This window comes from Trachemys scripta, chromosome 11 (genome assembly GCF_013100865.1).
Source record: "Trachemys scripta elegans isolate TJP31775 chromosome 11, CAS_Tse_1.0, whole genome shotgun sequence".
Classification (NCBI taxonomy): domain Eukaryota; kingdom Metazoa; phylum Chordata; order Testudines; family Emydidae; genus Trachemys; species Trachemys scripta.
Genome location: NC_048308.1, coordinates 23768791 through 23788447, shown reverse-complemented (window position 1 = coordinate 23788447; position 19657 = coordinate 23768791). Strand labels below are relative to the sequence as shown.

The following is a 19657-nucleotide window of genomic DNA, read 5'->3' as shown; positions in this document are numbered from 1 at the left end:
CGGACTCCCAGCAGCTCCCAGCACTACTCCCCACCTGAGGGGCCTAGACCTTTCAGACACTGCTCTCCCTGAGCCCCAATAGGCAGCTCTCTTCCTTCCCAGAACGGAGCTCAATGGGTAACTACCTCTTCTCTCATTATACCACTTCCAAAAAAGTTTCACGTTATACAATCAGAACTTATTGTAGCTGAAAAATCTGATGATGATCCAGACAGACTGCACACTCACTTATCCATACCTCCATCAATTCTGTAGTGTTATCAGTAGTAAAAAACTTTGGCAAAAAGTAAACCAACATGACTTGAAAATTCTTAGAAAGCAGATGTGTTGGACAGAGTGATACTACTCTTCTGACTAAAGACAGATTACTAAAAAAAAAAAAAAAAAAAAAAAAGACAAGCACGGTGGTATTTTCATCCATGTTCAGTTTTTAATTATGGGCTTTTACTACCTGGGTCAACTGCAGCTAGGAGCACTGCAGCGGTAACTCTGAATTCTGCAACAGGAGAGAATATCTTTCATTGATACAAGGGGTTACAATTCAGCAATCCGTTCTAAAAAGAGACCCATTTACTCGTTCCAATTTGGAAGGATAGCAATGGGGACACAGGACTGATGATCAGCTCCTGCGAACATAGAGGAACTCCAAGGGTGAAATTTACTTGAGTATCTATTCACATTTTCTTCTATCGATGTGCCTATTAAAAATCAAACTTATGAGAGGTACTGCTTATTTTGTTTGAAGGGTAAACGTATGTTTGGGCTTGTGTAAACATGCATTTAGGTAATTTTAAGAACATTTTACAATATAGCTACAGATACTCATTACACCATGCTGATTAGCTGAATAGGGTCGTTATTTAAATATGCAAAAATAGAAAATATAACATCACCACCAACCATGGTCACCAGAACACATCCTGTAATCAACTTATCATCTGGTTAGGTAGAGATACTTCTATTATCAGACCTTTTCCAGATTAATGATTTTTCTGAAAACTAGGAGCAAAAACAACCTTTGAAGCTAAAAATTCTCATGCTTGCTCTCAGACTAGAAGTGGTGATTTCTGTCTGAATGTGGAAGCAGAATAAGGAGATTTTTTTCTGTAATTAAAATCTCAATTATAACACTATTACCGTTAAAAAAAAAAATTGGGCACACTGAACATAAATGTATGTTGTGCAAGGAGATAGTAAAACATCGCCCTTTGCCCTCTTCAAGTATCCTTCTACTGCTTTTCTAGGAGTATCTGATTTGCAGGAAACTAACGCGGATTTCTTCCCTCCTCAAAATTCAGCCTTCTTTTCTTTACCTTTCTCTTTTTCAATGCTGCCATGACAGTCCTGGAACTTAATTTTTTATTTCTTCAAAATGGGAGCTGTTTAAACAGTGTGTATATAATTTTTTGAAAAGAGCACTCAGACTGTTGAAGGTAATATTTGTTAGAGTACTTGCTTGGGGCAAACAAAACCCCCTGCTTCTGAAAAGGCTTCTGCAGCCCTCAGGCTATTGTTTCAGCATGTCCTTGCAGGCATCTAGGTTGCTTTTGGCATCTTAAAAAGGCTAAACTTTTTAATAGAAAAAAAAAATCACAACTTCAAAACAGCACATCCGCTGAAGATAACAGGGGAAACAGAATCTTATAAGGGAGAGACAGACTGAAGGGACAAGGTTATTTTTAAAATTGTCATCAAATTCCCAAAGTTTTGAAAATACAAGCATTTACATACTAGTTTTATTTTTCCATTCTTCTTTGGGGACTGTCACACCTTGTTGTGGTGAAGGGGCTTGCGTGTTCCAATGATCTTCAGAGCTAAGTTATCGGGAGTTTCATGTTCCTGGTAGGGTCTCCCAAGGGGAACAGGTCTGAGGGGAGATCCCAGACAAAGCACAGTCCAATTCCCCCAAGTCCTCAACAGTGGATCAGGTGGAAGAATGTCCACGGCTGTGAAAGCGGATGAAGGCTGCAGCAAGTGGAGATCTTCACTCGTCCCAGACTTTCCCTGCCACTGGGTCCCAGACCTCCAACTTGTCATGATCATGTGGTTGCTGTAGCCGCACCAGCTTCCCCACATTAAAGGAAGTCATGCGCAGGCTTCTACCATGGGAAATAATATCTTTCCAATCTTTCAAGCCCTGCGGCAATGGACTAGTGGTGACGGGGACAGGATTAGTGAATCTGGCAATCCCTAGCTACGAATCTGCACGTAGGCGGTGATAGTTAGATGGTTGTCTGGCACCTGGACTGAGATGGGTGCAATTCGGCAGCTACTGTTGCAACTGAGAAGTCCTCTTTAGGATAGGGTTACCATACGTCCAGATTTTCCCCGACATGTCCAGCTTTTTGGGCCTCAAATCCCCGTCCGGGGGGAAATCCCTAAAAGCCAGACATGTCCGGGAAAATAGGGAGGGAGGGCCCGGCGGTGCTCGGCTGGGGCTGCTGGGGCCGGTGGGCCCCAGGGCCCGAGCTGGGCAGGAGACGCCGGGGCCAGAGCCTCTTGGCCTGGGCCGGCCGGCCGCCGGAGGGAGCCGCTCGGCCAGGGGGGCCGGACTGGGCCGCACTGCACCCCGCCCCAGCTTACCTGCTGCCTCCCTGTTTCAGGCTTCCCACGAACATTTGATTCGCGGGAAGCAGGGGAGGGGGAGGAGCAGGGGGCGGAGCGTTCAGGGGAGGGGGCAGAGTTGGGGCAGGGCTGGGAAAGGGCGGAGTTGGGGCAGGGCCAGGGCCCCATGGAGTGTTCTCCTTTTTAAAAATTAAAATATGGTAACCCTACTTTAGGATCCCCTCTGCTCACCCCACGGTGAGAGGACTAGAAAAGTTGCCCTAAACCTAGGCTCTCATACACTCCTGGCTGGATTACTGCATCCAATGGGATCACTCTGCCTGTGAAGCTATAAAAAGAATGACTTTTGCTACTTTGAATGTTCGCACCCTGATGGATAACAAAGATAATGTACAGCCAGAAAGAACTGCTATTGTCACCAGGGAACTTGTGAGATATTACATCAACGTCACTGCCCTGAATGAGACAAGGCATCCAGATGAAAGTCAACTGAGAGAAGAAGGTGGAGGCTACACCTTTTTCTGGAAAGGAAAATCTTCAGAGGACAGGTGCATTCATAGTGTCTGTTTTGCAATCAGGAATAAATCTGTCAGTCAGCTTATAAAATTTCCTTTAGGAATCAAACATCTTATGACTTCGTCTTGAGCTCAGCAACAACCAGTCTGCTGCTGTTATCAGTGCATAGGCCCCAACGCTGGATTCTATCGAGGATATCCAGGAACAATTCTATACAGATATTGACAGAGTCTTGACCAACATTCCCAAGGAGGAGGAGATCATTCTCCTCAGAGATATTAACGCTAGAGTCAGGCACAAGTCAGATCTCTGGAATGGCACTATCGGAAAAGAAGGAGTAGGAAAGGCTAACTCCAACGGCATCCTCCTCCTGAGAAAATGCGTAGAACATGGTGTGATCGTCACAAACACCCTCTTTAGACAAAGTGAGAAGTATAAGACCACCTGGAGAGACCCTCGCTCCAGGCTTTGGCACCATTTTGACTATGTTACTTTTAGAGCTTGAGATTGGAAGGATGTCCACATCATGAGGGTCATGCATGTAACTGGTGACTGTTGGACAGACCATCGCCTTGTTCGATCAATCATGAATTTCCAGATCGCCTCAAGGAATCATGAGCAGGCAAAATCAGTACAAAAGAAATTCAACGTCAAGTCCCTTGACGATATAGTGACTCAGGAGAAACTTCAGCAGTGTCTCAAAGAGAAGTTTGCCGCTATGCCTACAGCTGACAATAATGAAAATCTGTGGAAGGGATTAAAGAGTGCCATTCTCTCAGCATGTGCCGAGTCCACTGGCTATGTCACCCGCCATCATCAAGATTGGTTTGATGAGAATGATGCTGAGATTCAGGGCCTGCTTGACCAGAAAATAAAAGCTCATCACATGTGACAAAACAACATATCACACCAGCAAAAGAAAGTTGTATAAGTAACTCCAGGCTGAAGCCCAAAGGAAAATCCATGACATCAAAAATAAGTTGTGGTGAGAAAAGGCCAAGGAGATTGAGCTTCATGCTGATAAACATGACATGAAGCGTTTCTTTCAGGCAATAAGGTCCATTTATGGCCCATGATCCCATGGACCCACACCACTCGGAGCCCAAGTTGGGTCAACATATTTTAAGGACAGCGAAGCCAAAGCCAGATGGAAAGAGCATTTTGAGTTACTCCTGAACTGTGAGTCAACTGTCTCTGATGCCAATATCGAATCTATAGCTCAAAGACATGAAAGAGAATCTCTTGCTCATTCTCCCCTCCTCCCCCCACACCCTCGAAGAAGTAACTCGAGACATTATGCAAACTAAGAACAACAAGGCAGCAGGGCCAGATGGCATACCAGCTGAAGTCTAAAAATTTGGAGGTGAAGAACTGGTAGGGAAGCTCCACAAACTTTTTCCTCATATCTGGTAAAATGAGAAGATTCCAGAAGACTTGAGAAACGCTAACATTGTTACAATCTTTAAGAAAGGAGATAAGTCAGAGTGTGGAAACTATTGAGGCATTGCCTTGCTATCTACAACAGGGAAAATTCTTGCCCATATCCTCTTACACCAATTACTTCCCATTGCTGAGGAAATATTGCTGGAATCTCAGTGCGGTTTTAGACCATCCCACGGGACAACCAATGTTGCACACCAAATCCAGGAAAAAAATCTCCAAAGCAAAATCATGACCTGTACATGGCTTTCATTGATTTGACAAAGCCCTGTGGAAGGTGCTGGCCAGATTTGGCTGCCCTCCAAAATTTATTACTGTCCTAAGGCTTCTCCATGATCAGATGACTGCCACTGTTCTCTGTAATTGCCCGAGATGGAACCTTTCGTCATCAAAACTGGGGTTAACCAAGGATGTGTTGTTGCCCCAACCCTGTTTTCCATTCATTTAGCAGTCATTTTGGTCCTTGTTAAAGATCACCTTCCCAGTGGAGTTGACATTTAATATAGAATGGATGAGCGTCTCTTTAATCTTCAACATCTCTGCTCAAAGTCTAAAAAAGTCTTCGGGGCATCCATTACTGACCTTCAGTCTGCTGATGACTATCATCCTCGCACACACTGAAAATGACCTTCAGACCATACTGGATTTTCTTGCACATGCTTACCAAAGCCTAGGACTCTCACTCAATATTGAGAAGACTAAAGTGTTCTATCAACCTGCTTCAGGCCTTACACAGGATCCACCACAAATCACCAGTTAGGGTCAGACTCTAGAGACAGTTGAGCACTTCTGCTACCTCGGTAGCCAACTTTCCCAAATTGCAAAAATTGACAGTGAGATCCAGCACAGGATCCAGTGTGCAAGTGCTTTCTTTGGGAAATTGCTCTGATACGTTTTCATGGACTGTGACCTGAGGCAGGACACCAAGATCCAGGTCTATATTACAGTTGTTGTTCCTGCACTCCTCTATGGATGTGAAACCTGGGTGACCTATCGACAGCACCTCAAGAGTTTGGAAAGATATCCCCAGTGATGTCTCCAGAAGATCCTTCACGTCAAGTGGCAAGATTGCTGCACTAACACCAGCATCCTCCCTGAAGCGAATGTCACCAGCATTGAAGCAATGATCCTCATGCACCAACTTCACTGAAGTGAACATTGTGTGCGGATGCCAGACTCTCGCCTCCCAAAACAAGTCCTCTACTCTCAGCTCACCCATGGTCAGAGATCCTGTCGTGGTCAGAGGAAATGCTACAAAGACACACTGAAAGCGTATCTTAAGAAAACTGATTTGGACATCACAAGCTGGGAAGAGCAAGTCACCAACTGACCCCAATGGCACCTCCATCAGGCAGTGGCCAACCCCAATATCCTCTATCAGGCAGTGGCCTGCTTCAAGAAGTGTGTGGCCCTTGAAGCTGAAAGGAGAGAGGGGAGGAAAGAAAAAATATAAACTTTCTCCCAGCAGGCCACTGGCCTGCCACAAAATGTCTGTACCTACTGTGGGTGGATTTGCTGTTCCAGGATCGGACTCCTGAGTCATCTCAGGACCCATATGTAAATCCATGGTAGAGATCATCCTCAAATCAAAGGATCGCCAATCATTTTTCCATTCTCCTTTAACTAAATAATTAAGTCTGACAAACAAAGAGAACTCCACATACTACAATCTTATAGGACCATTAAAGATTAGAATGCACAAGTCTGACATGTTAGACATGTATTAGCCAGCACATAAAAGCAGCACAAATGTCCTTATATACGGAACTGATTCAGTACTTTTTATTAAATTAAAATATATCAAAATTAAGTGTTTGGATAATAAATAGCATCTTTATATATTTGAGACATGTACCGATTTTGAAAATTTTTATTTACCCGGAAGAAACTTCTTAAGACAGTGATTCCCCAAAGCTTGGAGCATGCCAACTAGGTAAAGACTAGTTCCGGAGAACACTCTAATATCTCATTTGCTCTCCAGAGTGGTGGTTTTCTTTATTTTAAATTCAGTCTTAGATTGCAAGGAAAATCTTCAAAATGTGAAGTAAGCTGTAACAGATAAAAAATCATCTATCTGCCAGAATGTCTGAAACAATAGCTCTGTGGTGTGAACTGCCCATTTAAGTTGATGGCAATTCAGGTGCCCAGTTAATATTTTAAATACCAACACTTAACTATTTCATTGCTGAAACCATGCAAGAAAGGAGAAGGAAATACATGATTAAGACCTATATCAATGTTTCCCAAAGCGGATGGCAGACCAGAAAATGTATAGCCCTTTCATACCATCATACAGTGAGATGGGATTGGTTTTATTTCCTGAAGCAGGGTGTCACTTTCAAGGGTTTGGGAAAGACTGGTTTAAGACATTACTAATGTAAATATGTACATAGTAACTACACTGGGAGTATAATATCATACAAATGGTGCAAGAACCCATTTTAGCTTCATGCCGTGTCTTAATTATCTCCCACCTCACACCAGTCACATATTCACACTATTTTTAAGAGTGATTTTCCAGACCAACTCCCCCCTTCTCTGCATCCCACTCTCACCAACTCCCTAGCCCCTCAAAACTCCCAATTTTCTGAAGGTGAAGAGTACATTTCAATAACTTCAGGGTAAAAACCCTTAAGAGCTAGGAAATCCAGAGCTAGAATAAACCTCCAGTAACTGCAAACTCTATTACTGTAGTGCCTAAGAGTCCTAGTCATGGACCAGGACACCAACTGTTACTGTCACTCCACAAAGCCTACTTTCCAAATTCCTGATTAAATGAAATAGGAGAATATGGGCAGTCATTCCAACTGCTAAATAGGGACCTGATTGTTTGAGGTGCTCATCACTCTCTAGAAGGTGTTCCAATTAGATCACAGTTCTGTAATATCAGACAATCTACAGGTCATACTTGGAGCTAGCGTGTACACAATGGAGATAGTAAACCAATGGTGATGCGCATTTTCAGCAGTTCACCTACAAACTGTACAAAGATAGTGACTGTTCAAAATTTGAGTCATGAACTGTGCACTCAAGTTAAAAAACAAACAAAACAAAACAAAACAAAACAAAAAAAGGGGGACAACCTCCTGATCCCAAAATACATCTTACAAAGCAGGCATTAAAGGAATAGAGGAAAAATGAAAGGTTAATTGATATCACTAAAGGAGGTATAGTTAAGGTTTTGGGGTACTTTGTGAAATTCTGTACTTTCAAATTTTTAGGTTTAAGTCATATCTTAATTCTATTCTAACCTCAAGCATAGGGATGTAGGTATCTTTAAGTTACTGCTTTGTAGTCTAATTTTCACCATAACTAAGTTATTTGTCTGGGTATAATTATAAAGCGAACCTACAGAAAATACTAACATTTTACATTTATAATCACAGAACGCATTTGCTTTCACAACTGTAGGAAGGTGGATTAACTAGGAATAGAGAGTAGAGTCAACATGCCTCTAACAGTTACAAGGAGTTTCCCAACCGCTTCCCTACCCAACTAAGCACATAAGCAAGTACCTAACTAAATCAAATTTGACTCCAGACAAGTTCAGGGTTCCACCCATACAGAACTCAGGTGGTGGTTTAAGGCTCTGATACTCACATAAGTCCATGATAAAACTCACATTAGAGGTACAGAACAAGGCCTAATTACTTTTGAGATCCAGGTATATGCATAACCTCAAGCGCAGGGAACTGAGTAGGTACTATAGTAAATGCAAAGTAGAGTTGACTGTATACTGAAATACTGGCATTAAGTATCTATTCTCAGCCTGTAGATACAGTGTAGTCATCTGGACATGAAGAGATAGATGAAATATGTGGAGATCTGCTTCCTAAGCAGCTTACTGGATATCTCACATTGAGAGTAGTTGTGTCATTTTCAGTAGTAATTCACTTTACATTTATAATCACAGAACGCTTTAAATCAGACACATTAACTTACAGTTTAAACAGCTGCATTTCAAAATTATAAAAATATTTAAGTTATCTAGAACAGATTTTTCTTGAAAGTGCAAAGTTGCAGTGCTGTTTTACTTAATCTGATTTTAAATGTTTATTTTAGCTACTATGAAGTATTTCATGGCCATATTGTTCTATGTCTGTACACACGATTAAGCTAAAGCTTACTACATGAGATAATAGGCAATATCTGAAATATAGTATACCTATGGGATATAGCAGGTTTATGTCCATCTTTCAGACCTGGTATATCCTCATGAAGGTAAGCCAAACCTCTAGCCATAGTTTCGGCAATATGACACAGCTCATTCCAAGAAACCACATTTGCCTTGAGAAAGTCAGTTAATGAACCCTGTACAGCGGAGGGAAAAACAATTAAAGTAAATCTCAGTATTCTTTCCCCTTAAGGAGAGATTTTCTTAATGATAAACTGTACCCAGAACACAGATACAAAGAATCATATCTGTTTCATAAACCTATATACATAGCATGCAGGATTACATATACAGTAGAACCTCAGAGTTACAAACTGACCAGTCAACCAAATACCTCTTTTGGAACCGAAAGTACACAGTCAGGCAGCAGCAGAGCCAAAAAACAAACAAACAAACAAAAAAACCTTCCCCCCTCTCCCCCTCCCCAAACACAAATACGTACAGTACTGTGTTAAACTACTAAAAATAAGGTTTCAGAGTGGTAGCTGTGTTAGTCTGTATCAGCAAAAAGAACAAGGAGTACTTGTAGCACCTTAGAAACTAACAAATTTATTTGAGCATAAATAAATGTTAGTCTCTAAAGTGCCATGAGTACTCTCCCTTATTTTTTAGCAAAAAGAACGAGAAGTTTAAAAAAAGATTTGACAAAGTAAGAAAACTGTTTTGTGCTTGTTTCATGTAAATTAAGATGGTTAAAAGAAGCATTTTTCTTCTTCATAGTAAAGTTTCAAAGTTGTATTAAGTCAATGTTCAGTTGTAAAAACTTTTGAAATAACCATAATGTTTTGTTCAGAGTTACGAACATTTCAGAGTTATGAACAACCTCATCCCCTAGGTGTTTGTAACGCTGAGGTTCTACTGTATAAACTGTTGGTATTTAGAAAAAAAGGTATAATTTCCAATCCAATTGGTCATCTCTTAACACAACAAACACTTACAGGATATATCTATAGTTCATACAATAACCAAACAATTTAATAAAATTAAAAAGATGTGAAAATGAATTCTTTGGCATTGACCCTCATTTATTAGATTAAATAAATGGGAGTCAAATGTGAAAATTTTTAAACTAAAAAAGAATAGAGATGAAGGAAGACAATTTATAATAGATATTAAGAAACTATTCTGTAAAAGAACAGTCAAAGAAAAAAATTAGATATTACAAGTTAAACACACTGCTGGAGATAAATGCTGGAATTTCTTTGCTTTCAAAACAGGGTGATTCGATTTTCTGGGCACAAAGTCAAGAGTTTTGTGGATCCACCCCCAAGCATAATGTTGAATTATGTATGTACTTTCTCACAAGCATTACATTGATATTCAGAGCCCTTTCTTAGAGTGAGGGGATCTATGCGAGAGATCATTTCTTTACCTTTTCTCATATTATGAGCTAAAAGTCTAGTCAAATTATAAACGAGTTAAAAATATTTTCAGATACTACACTACTCTTGAATTCCCTGTGCCAACTTTTTGGGTTTTAAATATCATTTTTTAAAAACCAGAGAAGTGTCTGTGTCTCACCTGTGGCTGTGAGTAAAGTCCACACAAAAGGAGAAAATGGATTGATTGCTCAAGGGGAAAAAACGGTTACCTATCTTTTGTAACTGTTGTTCTTTGAGATGTGTTACGCATGTCCATTCTATTCTAGGTATGTGCGGGGTTTTGAGGTGGGCACTCACTCCTCTACCCTGACCTTTGAGTGGACTTTGTGCACCGAGCCTGGTGCCGATGGTGCCGTCAGCTGTTACTCTGAGGCTTCAGAGAGGGCATTGGCATCACAGACATGCCCCACGTACTCCAGTAGGGCCACTGTGCTGGCCAATGGCCATGTTGCGAAGCTCACATCACAGAGGCCGACACAGCCTTGAGTGCCCAATCACACTTGTGATGCCTCAACGAGGAGCTGAATTCCCTCTCCATGCTGGAGGAATCCTCTTCCCGTGACCACGGTGGGGCTGTCGATGCCTGCATCTGGCAACTAACCGTTGCTGCTAGAGACCAGCATTTTGAATAGGACCAGTACAGGGTGGTAGGACTGGTACCGCAACGAAGACTGTTCCCACGGTGCGGGGGATAGGGATCCATGCCGATAAGACCAGCGGGAGGGTGAATGGTGCTGGGGATACAGTGACCAGCATCTCCCCCCGGGTGATCCACATCAAGAGGGCGGAGACCACGATCACGGTGCTAGTTATCTAGGAAGACCTGCAGAGGACCTGGGTTGTGAAGCCGGAGATCTGCAGCGTGGAGACAGAGCGCTTTGTCTCGGCTCTGGGGATCAGCAGCTCCCAGGACTGCGGCCCCCATTGGGAGGCGGGGGGCGGATAGGCCCATACGGCTCCAGTGTTGGCTAGCAGCCTAAACTGGGTCCTTTGCCCGATACCCCATGGCCTTTCTTGGACTTCTTTTTGGGCACTGGCAACAGAGAGTGATGCCAGGCAAAGCCTGGTGCTGGAGGTGCACTATGCACCAAGGCCGAAGTACTGGGGGTAGAGTCTAGCCGGGAAGGCTCGGAAGCCAGAGAGAAAGCAGATTCCATGAGGAGGGCCTTCAAATGGGTGATGTGCTCTTTCTGGTTCTTGGGTCAAAAGTTTTTACAGATGCGATGCTTGTCCCTCATATGCGATTCCCCCAAGCACTTCAGGCAGCTGCTATGGGGGTCACTAACAGGCATAGGACATTTACAGTCCGAGCAGGGCTTAAAACCTGGAGCATGCACACCTGGGGAGAAGTCCCCACTGGGGACTTCTAACTACGCTACTTAACCACTACTCAAACACTAGTTACAGTAACTCCTCACTTAACGTCGTCCCATTGCTGATCAATTAGAGAGAATGCTCATTTAAAGTTGGGCAATGCTCCCTTATAACGTTGTTTGGCAGCCACCTGCTTTGTCCACTGTTTGCAGAAAGAGTAGCCTGTTGGAGCTAGCGGGTGGGGGCTTGGAACCAGGGTCGACTGACAGCCCCCTTAAGTTCCCTGTGTGGCAGCCGCCCAGCAAGCTATCAATTGCCTGGCAATTCAGCAGTCCCTCCCCCCACTGCTGTGTGCTGCTGCTCCTGCCCTCTGCCTTGGAGCTGCTCCTGGGAGCCTCCTGCTTGCTGTGGGGGGAGGAGGAGGGAAGAAGAGGTGCTAATGTCAAGGTGTCCTCCTCCCCACTCCTTTACCCCATCTCCACAGAGCTGGGGGTCGGGACATGACAAGGCTCAGGAAGGAGGTAGCTTGCTGGCAGCAGCTGCTGTCTCAACTTGCTAATCTACATAAAAAGTGAGTACTCAGAGTGGGGTCAGCGTACTTAAAGGGACAACGTGTGTCTCTCTCTCTCTCTCCCTCTCACATGGTGTGTGTCTCAGTCTTTCTCTGCCATGCTGTCTCCCCTCCCTCCATTTTGTGCTGCCTTGTAGAGCATGAGGCTATATTAACAACATATTAACCTTGAGGGCTCAGCTGAGTGCTAGTTAATCATTTAGCAGTAAGGCATTCCCTCGGAATATCCCGCCCTCTGACTCCACCACCTCAAACAGGCTTCACAATCATCATTGCTGTGTACAGTATTAAATTGTTTGTTTAAAACTTATTCTAGATCTATATCGGGTGTATGTAGGGGGGGAGGTCTGGCAAAAAAATTTCCCTGGAGCCTAACCCCCCCATTTGCATGAATTCTTATGGGGAAATTGGATTCGCTTAACATTGTTTTGCTTAAAGTAGCATTTTCCAGGAAAATAACTACAATGTTAAGCGAGGAGTTACTGTACTAGAAATAAACTATTTATAAGGCCCTACGGCTTGAAGACAATAACGACAAAACCGCTAGTCCTTGCTATGCAAGGAAAAGGCGCTCCGACTAACCACCACAGGCAGAAAGGTGGAACTGAGAGGGCGTAGGGCTGGCGGCACTTAATATACCAATGCATGAGCGCGGCACTCAAGAGAATGCCGCAGCCAACCCTCTTGATACCGTTATGGCAAAAATCTCTGACGACCGCATATATGGTTGCGTGCACACCTAGAATGGAATTGACATGAGCAATCACTCGAAGAAGAACTGAATTGCTAACAAACCAAATGCTGACAAATGTACAAAAATTGGGGGGAAAAGATAAATTTCTCTCTCCTGTTCTTCAATGACCGTAATCTTGGTTGTTAAGAGAGAACAGCAGTAGTTTAAAAAAATTCAGACATGAGCAATTAACTAGACCATATCCTTTTAGAAAGGGAAATGTTTATCTGTTGGTTTAGTATGATATAACATGCATAAATAAATTTAATAGATCGGTATCAAAAATGTGATTTTTACAAGACTGATACAGGAAATAACCTTCCTAACTTTACGTGGGTCATAGCAAAGCACTCAATTTCCCCTTAGCTGTTTATGCTATTACACCACTGCTTTAATTTTACAAGTCCTAATATTAAAAATGTTTGAAAATATTTTTATCCTACTACAAGAAATGTAAGTTACATCACAAAAGCTAGATGGGGCAGTAGTAACAATAATGCTGTTATTTTGATATATATATATATATATATATATACACACACACACACACACACACACACACTGATATTTCTTATTGTAGGGAGCTTTCCATACAGAAAACCATTTAAATCTGTGAGAAAAATTTCATATATGACTCAATTTAATTGATGGGCATTGGTTAAAAAAACTTTTGAAGACCTACTTCATTAGGAAGGCCCACAATCAGAGTGAAACACCGATAAAATTATATTTTTGTGTTGTTTCAGAAAACATCTTCCTCCTCTGGTAAGGATCAATGCCAGTGACTTTTTCAGCTTCTCTACTAGGACAAAACCTGTTCTGGTTTGGCTTAGCTTTTTGGATGGGGAAGGGGGTGAGAGGAAAATAATGATCTCTGAAGCTACAAAAATGGGGGAGGGATTGCTGGGTAAGTGAAACTACTTTCAGTTCTTTTTAAAAATTGGCTGGAATTCCAAATTATATAGCCTTCCTTTCTTTAAGCTTGTTCATAGGCTACAGGATTTTAATAAAATTACAATGAAACTAAATAGATAAAAACATTATTTGTTGTCAAAACTGACCGTACCTTTTCATGAAATGCTGTAATTAACCACAGATCTACATCAATGCTGGTGCCTCGTTTCTCTGCACCAATGAACTGTAAAATATTTTCATGCTTCATTCCAGGCAAGCTGTAAATTTCATACTCATTTTGCCATGACTGTTTGTCCTTAATCAAGCACAGATATTAGGTTAGTACATTTACTATATTCTGATAAAAAAAAAAAAAAAAAAAAAGCTCTTCTACAAGTCACAAGTTTGCTGCTGTAATTCATTCTGAAAAGTTAACTGACCTTCTATAATAACAGATTAAAATCTGTTTTGACCCGGTATAAATCTGAATCAATGGAAAGAAAGGCACATTCCAAAATATTAATATTGACAGACTGGATAAATTATTTTAAATTACAAGTATTTGTCTGAAATTTAGGTAAGTAATTTAAAATCTGCACTACATATTTCAGGCAAAAACAAGAAAAAGTTAATAAAATTATAGGATAAATCTTTATATACCTAATTTAAGTTACAAGGAAACTATATTTGGTAATTTCCCATGGAAATTTGTCTATTGTAACAGTACTATGCAGGTTGGCACCAGCATGAATCTCCATAGATACCACACACTGGAATAAGGTCAGGCCTGGGGCACTGTCAGCTGAGTGAAGGGTTTGCATATTGCCCACCAGATATAATGCTTGGCTCTTGATAATGCTAGCAATATTAACCACCCTGATGCTGAAGATCATTGCTCAAAAATTATGTTCAATAGAAGTTTTAATAAGATGATTATATAATTTTTAAAAGTGGGAACAGATTTTTCTTCATTAAGTTGAGTTAAGCAAAGTTCCAGGTGTAATGGATTTTATTTGGGGGTGAGAAATTCCTACTAGAGAAAGATGATCTCCACAGATGTGTTTTATCAGCAAGTCAATATGGATCTACCTATTAGAAAATGTAAGTACAACTCACCCCTCCTTAACTGGTAAAGTGTATTTTTAAGTACTGTAACACTCAGATTAACGTAATTCAATGTGCTTTAAGATCCTTCCAGTGAGACTGCACTTCTAACAATTTAACAGGACCCCCCAGAGCTGCAGGGCTAAATGCAGCTGATGGCTCAACATTTCCAGTACTGCAGTATACTTCACTTAATGGAGACATGCCTAATTGGAACAGCCACTTTATTGGGATCTCTTTCAGGATACCAATTTACTCTAACAATTGCCATTCATTATGACGACCACTTAATTTAGATAGTATTAGCAAAAATTCTCCTTAGCAAGTTCACATTTTTTCAGTACCTAACAGCTAAATACTACTAAAACCAGTAGGAGGATGGAAGCAGGTGCAATGGGACTAGTAAAGTGCTTAAAATTACTAATATGTTTGAGTTTGCAGGACCAGAACCTCTGTCTTGAATTTTTTAACTTTTAACTCCATTTCCCCAATGTTGAATTAGAGCACATATTTTGCATTTAATTATAACTTATTTTTAGTTCAATTAAAAGATATGCCATCATCTGCCTTGTTCACTTTTGAGCTGCAAACATTTCCTGTATTTGAGAACTTAATTTTTTATAGTTACTGACATTTGGGGAGATGACAACTTCTTATTGTATACAGAAAAGTTTGCTTCGTATATTGATATTTTACATTGCAATAGGACAACAAGAACATTAACATACCTGGATTGGGAATATTTTGACAGCAACATACTCATTTAGCAACTGAGCTTTCCAGACACAACCAAATCTTCCCCTAGCTTTTATCTCTAACAATTGCAGAGGCTTCAGACCCATCAAGGGTGAAGGTGGTGGTGGGCCAGGGTCCTGAAAACAGATAAAAGTGTATAATTGAAATCTAGCTAGTCTGTGTGAGATCTACAACTACAGTATTAGAAAAATAAAGACAATTGCATTTAAAACAACATTTGGTGTCAAATCCTGCCAAAAACAAACCATCTTTAACCCTTTTTTACAGGAAGGAAACAGGACTCCGTCAGACACACCGAGAATTAATACACAAATAGAAACCTAACCTATTTCTAATATTTATTCTTCTGAGATATGAAGGCAGAAAGGCACCGAAGAGAATGAAAATCAACCTTTAATTATGATAGAATTTCAAGTATTTTTACAATAGCAATGAAGTGAACAACTACAGCCCTAATAAAGACAAAGGGTAAAATTTTCACACACACCTAAGTCCCATTTTCAAAAGCACTTAAGTCATGTAAATGTTACCCTTCATGTAAGAATCTGAACCTTTAAAGAAACATGGGAATGAGGGATGCTTAAAACAAATGTTTAAAATACTTAAACAATGCTGATTAGAGAAATAAACCTGGTAAATACAAAAACAGAGCACCAAAATTAGGCATTAACATTATTTTCTATGTGACATTAAAAATGAAATAATTATGTCTCATTGATAAATTCACTAACACAATGAAGTATAATTTCACTCCTATAATGGCTTCCATATAATTTCAAATCCCTTTACAAAACACCTTTGAAGAAGTTATCCCAGTTTTGCTGATGCAGAAATTAAGACAGAGGGGTTAAAGCCTGAAATTATTTGTAAATCCAAATCTTCGTACCAATTTAGTAGGCTTATCTCAAGTGTTCTGAGCACTCAGCAGTTCCCATGGATGCCTAAACATGGATTTACAAGTTTAACTTTAGGCACCCATTTTTGAAGTCTTGGCCCTAGTGAGTTGCCCAAATTAAAGCAGCTCTGTAACCAAGCGATCAATAGCGCACAGATCTAGCTTTCTTTGTTTAGACATTAGAACAATGTTCCTCTCCCAAATCTAGAAGTATTTAAGATTTTCTGAATTCGCTCTTTACCACATAGCAAGCGAATGTTCAAAACTTCCATTTACTAAGAGTGATTAAAAACAATTCCACTGCAATACTTCACTTCCTAACCACTAAATGCTACATACTTCTTAAAAAATTCAGAAAGTACACAGATAGGAGAATGTATTCTCCACACTGTTTGTGATATTTATATTAAATCACAGTATCCAGAGTATTTCTTCCGCAACAAAAACTAATTAAACTTCTAATTAAATGTTTTCTTGTTTTCACAGTGGAACACATACAATTCTTCAATAGGGCAGAAACTGAATTTTCTGTGCCAAGAAATTCTGTAATTAAAAAAAAAAATCATTCTGAAAACAAACACAGAAATTCAGTTTCCTACACAACAAAATTCTGAAAAAAATAATAGTTTTCGGTTGAAATGTTTTGTTTTGACAAAAGTGAAAAGTTTTATTGCAATTTAGAATTTTATTTGGGTATTAAAAAAATTTGAAAATAAATAATTTTGAACAAAAAAATCCAAACATTCCTTTCTGAAGAGTTCAAAATGGAACACTCAGTTTCATTTTTCCTGAAGCAAAATTTCATCAAAAATCTATATTTCCATGAAGTGTTTCACTTTTTGAAAAATCAACTTTTTCCAAATAGACAAATGTTCCATTGGAAGAGTCCCAACTAGTTCTATTTTATGCAAACCATTTAGGTGCCACAGGCATAATTATTTCTAAATAATCTTTTCAAAAGATCTTTGTAGCCTTAAGGGCTCTAAATTTTCTGAAAAGCTTAACTGACTGGCTAACCTAGTAAGCAGAAGACAAAAGTTGATGAACTGACTAGGAGGCAAAAAGCTCAGACATTTAAGCTCCTCTTTTCCCATAAGTTGTAAAGCTAATTTGAGTTAAATACTGCACCAGACTATGGTTGCGAACCTAGGGAGAGGCAAATACCGGAGAAGCAAACAGACAGAGGATTGGTGGGACAACACCCCTGGTTAGAATACCAGTATTGAAGAATATAGCTTGTTCTGGAAGGATGGGTATGGGAAAAAAGGAGGAAGCATTGTGCTGTACATCAAGAATGTTTACACTTGTGACGAGGTCCAAGAGGAAGTGAGCAGCAGACTTACTGGGAGTCACTGGGTGAGGATAAAAAGGGAAAAGAATAGTAGCGATGTTATGGTGGGGGTCTATTATAGACCACCAAATCAAGAAGAGGAAGTAGATGAGGCATTCTACAACCAGGTAACAAGATTAGCTAACACATATGAGCTAGTATTAATGGGGTATTTTAACTTCCCTGGTATCTGTTGTAAGACTATTACAGAAAAACACAGTATGTCTTGCAAGTTTTTAGCATGTATAGGGGACAACGCTCAGAATCAGAATGTGGAGGAAACAAGTACAGGGTCATTCATTTTGGATCTGGTACTGACCAACAGGGATTAATTATTTGCAAAAAATGAAGGTGGTCGGGAACTTAGGAGTTGTGGGCTTTTATTTGTAGAACAAAAAAACATTTATTATTATTAAGGGTTTTTTTTTTTTTTTTTTTTTAATATAGTGCTTTTATCCAAAGCGCTTTACAATAGTTCACTAATGGTAAAAACAACATTTGGAAAGATCTTTTCCGCCAAGACCCTCAGCAATTTTCAAGTGGTCCACAAAAAAAAAAAAAAAAAAAAAAGTTGAGAAACCACTGGTCTACACTGACATAACTGTAGTGTCTACACTAGTATGCTGCTTTGGCTGAAGTAAGTAGTCTGCTACACCAACATAACTCCACCTCCACAAGAGGCATAGCGCGGTGTAGTTAGGGCAACGCAGTGCTTGTGTTGCATTACTTACTTCAGCTGTTGGCTATAATTCTGTCAGCAGCCTGGGGTCCTGAGCCATTTAATTGACAAGAATCTCAATTTCATTGCTGGTAGGCTCCAGTACTGTGAAATTGAGTCCATGCTGGGCTCACAGCTGGGGCTGTCACCCCGAATCAGGTGGGGGGCTCCAGCTGTCAGCCCCGCATGTCTGTCAGTGCCCCATAATACTCCACTTCAGCCTATGCAAGTGATAATGTTGAAGCCAATCTCCACCAGTAGAAGGAGAGTAGCATGGACACCAATAGCCAACTGAATAATTGCCGTGGCTGTAAGTCGACCTAAATTAAGTTAGTTAAATTGACCTAATTTTGTAGCTTCGACAAGCCCTCAGCCTTCTTACAAAAAAGATCATGATGTGACCAGATGACTAATCAAGTTACCATAGAGAATAAAAGGGGAAGAGATGCAGATCAAGGTAAGTAAAGAACACATAGGATCTTCTTACTAATTTGAATGAATTGAAGACAGCAGGGCCTGATGTTATTCACCCCAGGGTGCTGATTAGCTGAAGAAGTCTTAGAGCCACTGGCAGGAATATTTGCAAACTCATGGATAACAGATAGGTACTGGACAAGGGCTAACATAGTACCATCTTTAAAAAGGAGGAGCAGGGAATTTGTGGCGGATCACAACCCCAACGTGAGTTAGCAAGGTGATGTAAAAAAAAAAAAGGGGGCAGCAAATGCAGTTTTAGGTTGCATTAACAGAGGCACAGCATGCAAGTTACAGAGGTGATAGTTCCACTCTACTCGGCACTCGTTAGGCCTCAGCTGGAGTAGTGTGTCCAATTTTGGTCATCAATTTATAGACAGGACTTAGACAAACTGGAAAGGATCCAGAGAAGAATGACAAAGATGATCAAAGGGATAGAATGCAAGCCATATGAGCAAAGGCTGGAAGAACTGGCTATGTTTAGTTTGGAAAAGATGAGATTAAGTGTGTGTGTGTCGGGGGGGGGGGGGGGGGAGAATATGATTGCAATCTTCAAATACTTGAAGGTTGCCATTAAAAAAAGATGGATAACAGTTCTCTCTTGCCATAGAGGACAGGACAAGAGGCAATGGGTTCAAATAACAGTCTAGCAGATTTAGATTAAGCCTCAGGAAAAACTTTGTAGCTTTAAGAACAATAGGACTATGGAACAGACCGTCTAGGGAGGTAGCGGATGCTCCTTCACTGAAGGTTTTCAAAAGGAGGCCGGATAGCCATCGGTCTTAGATGGC

At 40.6% G+C, this 19657-nt stretch overlaps 1 protein-coding gene across 2 annotated transcripts in view; it reads right to left on the bottom strand.

Annotated features, from left to right (window-relative positions):
* ACVR2A (activin A receptor type 2A) overlaps positions 1 to 19657 on the bottom strand; it is a 110189-nt gene that overhangs the window by 15594 nt on the left and 74938 nt on the right. For both annotated transcript variants that reach the window (XM_034785164.1, XM_034785165.1), the window contains 3 exons: positions 15422 to 15565; positions 13762 to 13905; positions 8687 to 8832 (listed from right to left, as the gene is read on the bottom strand). In XM_034785164.1, the coding sequence (XP_034641055.1) occupies positions 8687 to 8832; positions 13762 to 13905; positions 15422 to 15565 (434 nt within the window). The remainder of the gene's footprint in view (positions 1 to 8686; positions 8833 to 13761; positions 13906 to 15421; positions 15566 to 19657) is intronic.